This window comes from Aristolochia californica, unplaced genomic scaffold, assembly GCF_029961685.1.
Source record: "Aristolochia californica isolate CCGP_79_NKW_82.1479 unplaced genomic scaffold, dmAriCali1.0.hap1 SCAF_14, whole genome shotgun sequence".
Taxonomy (NCBI): Eukaryota; Viridiplantae; Streptophyta; class Magnoliopsida; order Piperales; family Aristolochiaceae; genus Aristolochia; species Aristolochia californica.
The window spans coordinates 12,189,253-12,191,852 of NW_027181815.1; the positions used below are offsets into that span (position 1 = coordinate 12,189,253).

At 41.1% G+C, this 2,600-nt stretch overlaps 1 protein-coding gene across 1 annotated transcript; it reads right to left on the minus strand.

Moving 5' to 3' along the window:
- Window positions 1-310: 310 nt before the first annotated feature.
- LOC137950926 (protein TRACHEARY ELEMENT DIFFERENTIATION-RELATED 7-like) lies at window positions 311-1,227 on the minus strand. The gene has a single exon (XM_068797589.1). It carries the CDS (start codon window positions 1,192-1,194, stop codon window positions 514-516), a length of 681 nt encoding a protein of 226 aa, XP_068653690.1. The 5' UTR covers window positions 1,195-1,227; the 3' UTR covers window positions 311-513.
- Between the last annotated feature and the right edge of the window lie 1,373 nt (window positions 1,228-2,600).

Sequence of the window (2,600 nt, forward strand, 5' to 3'; positions counted from 1 at the left end):
TGAAATTAATCATAATGTTAGCTAAAGGTTAAGGTCGTAAGGAGTACCCACTTCATTGTGGGAGCTAACAAACTGTGGGTTTTTTCGATGAATCCCTCTGCAGAGGGAAGTAAGAGTTGAAATCCAAGTAAAATGCAGAGTTTACCAAGTGGTTGGCTAGGCGTCAACTATCACAGCTACCCAATAGAAGGATTCTCACGAAAAAAACGGAAATAGCTCCAGGAAATACGTAATTTGGGTAACTTGATTATATTTGATCATTCGTTCTTGTTTATAGAATTTCAACTGAAAAATCCACAATGGGCCCCTTTGGTTAATGGATTCAATAGAAATCGAAGTGGAATGGACGACAGATTCTACAGTTTTCAATAGCATCAAAACTGCTATTTTATTTACAATGCATAAAAAATACGGAACAAATTCACCAGCAGTTTCCAAAGATTAATAACATGAAACCTCCTCTTGAGAAGATTATTAGCAAGAATGCAAGATTATTAGGCCTCAGTATGACTATCAGCCCTTCTGCTCGACAAGTTGGTGCGCTTTGCTTGCTTCTGTGGGTGCAGTCGCATGCAAATGGTGAGAACCATGTGAGGGTTCAGATGATGAAGCTCCACGGCCGACGATCTTTTCCGCCTTCTCTATCACTTCATGGACTTTGATATCCTCATCTATCGACAATAAGACAGCTTGTGAACCGTGAGGGCCTGGAACAATGGCCTCCTGGATTCGCACATGTTCTTCCACTTCTACTACGCCTGTCTCCTCAACATTCTTCTTCTTCATCTTCTTAATGAAGCAGCAGAGGGCCACAGAGAGGAAAGCCAGGAAAAACAGCCCCCCAAGTGAGACGAACACAATGATTATCACCGTATTATTCTGAGGAGATGGGGCAGGCGGTGGAGCTCGATGCGGTGGTGGCGGTGGGTAGACGTGGGAAGGAGTTGGCGGCGCTGGTGGTGGGTGGGAATGGGCTGGTGGAACTCCACCCGGAGTTGGAGGCGGCGGCTGGTACTTGGGTGTGGGAAATGGTGGATTTATTGGGCTTTTCGGTGCAAGCGGTGGCTGAGGTGGTTTAGGATTAGGTGTTGGAGGTGGGATTTTAGGGCTTTTAGGAGCTGGTGGGGGAGTAGGGTTTTGGTGTGAAGGGGGTGGTGGAGACCAATATGGGAAGCTGTAGGTTATATGAGCCATGTGTTGGAAAAGAGAAATGATGAAAGGAAGGAATTGCTGTGAAGGGGTTGACGGACAAAGCTGAAGTGTGAGTATTTATATAGTAGCTTAGTGAGGAGAAGCAACATGTGCTTGCTCATTCTCTTATGCTACACTCATAAGTTTGAAATAACTTGACCCTCATGCTAAGTTTGAAATGATTGTTATTGACTTCATCACAATACTTTTTCTCACAAATGCAGCTGTTTGATGAGGTAAACTCCCATCTCTTTCTCCTACCTTTTTTCTCTATTTCAATGGCAAAATCAAAGTCCAGAAATGGCCAGGCCAGAAACATTTTTAATGGACAAGTTTTGACTTGATTTTTATCATGACAATCAGTATTCTGTATTGAAAATAGCATATAAAAATATATCTTTCACATCTTTATATGAACAAGTATTATGGCCCGATAGTTATATAAAATAGAGTTAATCTAACCTCTACCTGGTAGGTTGAACAGGATTCAATAGGCCAGCTCTTTTGAGTAAAAACTTGGAAAGATCTTTTATTCAGCCAACCCAACCAGTTCAATAAGTAAACTCACTTCCCTCTCATATAGCTGTTTGGGGGTAGTAGTGAGAAAGAAGGGAAGGAAGGGCTCATTCCTCTTTGGGAGGGTGAAGGCCCCTCCCTTGCCTCTAGAAAGAAATGGGAATAACCCTTTTCTTTCTTTTTCTTTTTTTTAAGAGGAGGGGGTAAGGGTTTGTGACTAAACATAAATTTCATAGAAATAGAATAAGTTTATTTGCATAGCCAATAGAGGTAACAAACTTCTTAGAACAAGAAAACCATATTGCAACAATAAGTTCATAAAGGATTGCAACAATTTGTTATGTTTTCATTATGGTGATGCAAAGCCCAACCTACTATGGGTGTCGAGCCTAGTATAGGATAGGTTTAAGAGCCTAGTTTTTCACATTCTATCAACTCTGGAGCTTTTGGTGTATTAGTTAGGTACCTAACATTGGTATTTGAGTAACACTATGTCATATATTTGAATCCTGAAGGGGACAATCTATAAAAATAGGTAAGAGTTATCACAAAGGTAGAAAGGGTTCTTTGGTCTACCGTGAGAGCGTAAAAAATTGGGCCACCGTGGATACCAATAAAAGTGTGGTTGATTCTTATAGTCCTATGGGACCCAACTTGGGATACGAGTGTCGGGTTAGGCTAGTCTAGTATGGGATAGGTTGAAGGGTTTAACTTTTCTCTGTATCATCAACTTTGAAGCTTTTTGTGTATTAGCAAAGTACCTAATAGTTTTATTCAGCCAAAATGTCTAAACAATCCTAAAGAGAGAGAGAGAGAGAGAGAAGGTGATATGCCCTCCTACTTTTCATCACAAGTGGAGAGATTGGACCTGTTGGGATAACCTCATATGAGAA

What these genes read in the sequence shown, in the direction of transcription:
- LOC137950926 (XM_068797589.1), bottom strand. Translation starts at nt 1,194, where the DNA reads ATGGCTCATATAACCTACAGCTTCCCATATTGGTCTCCACCACCCCCT.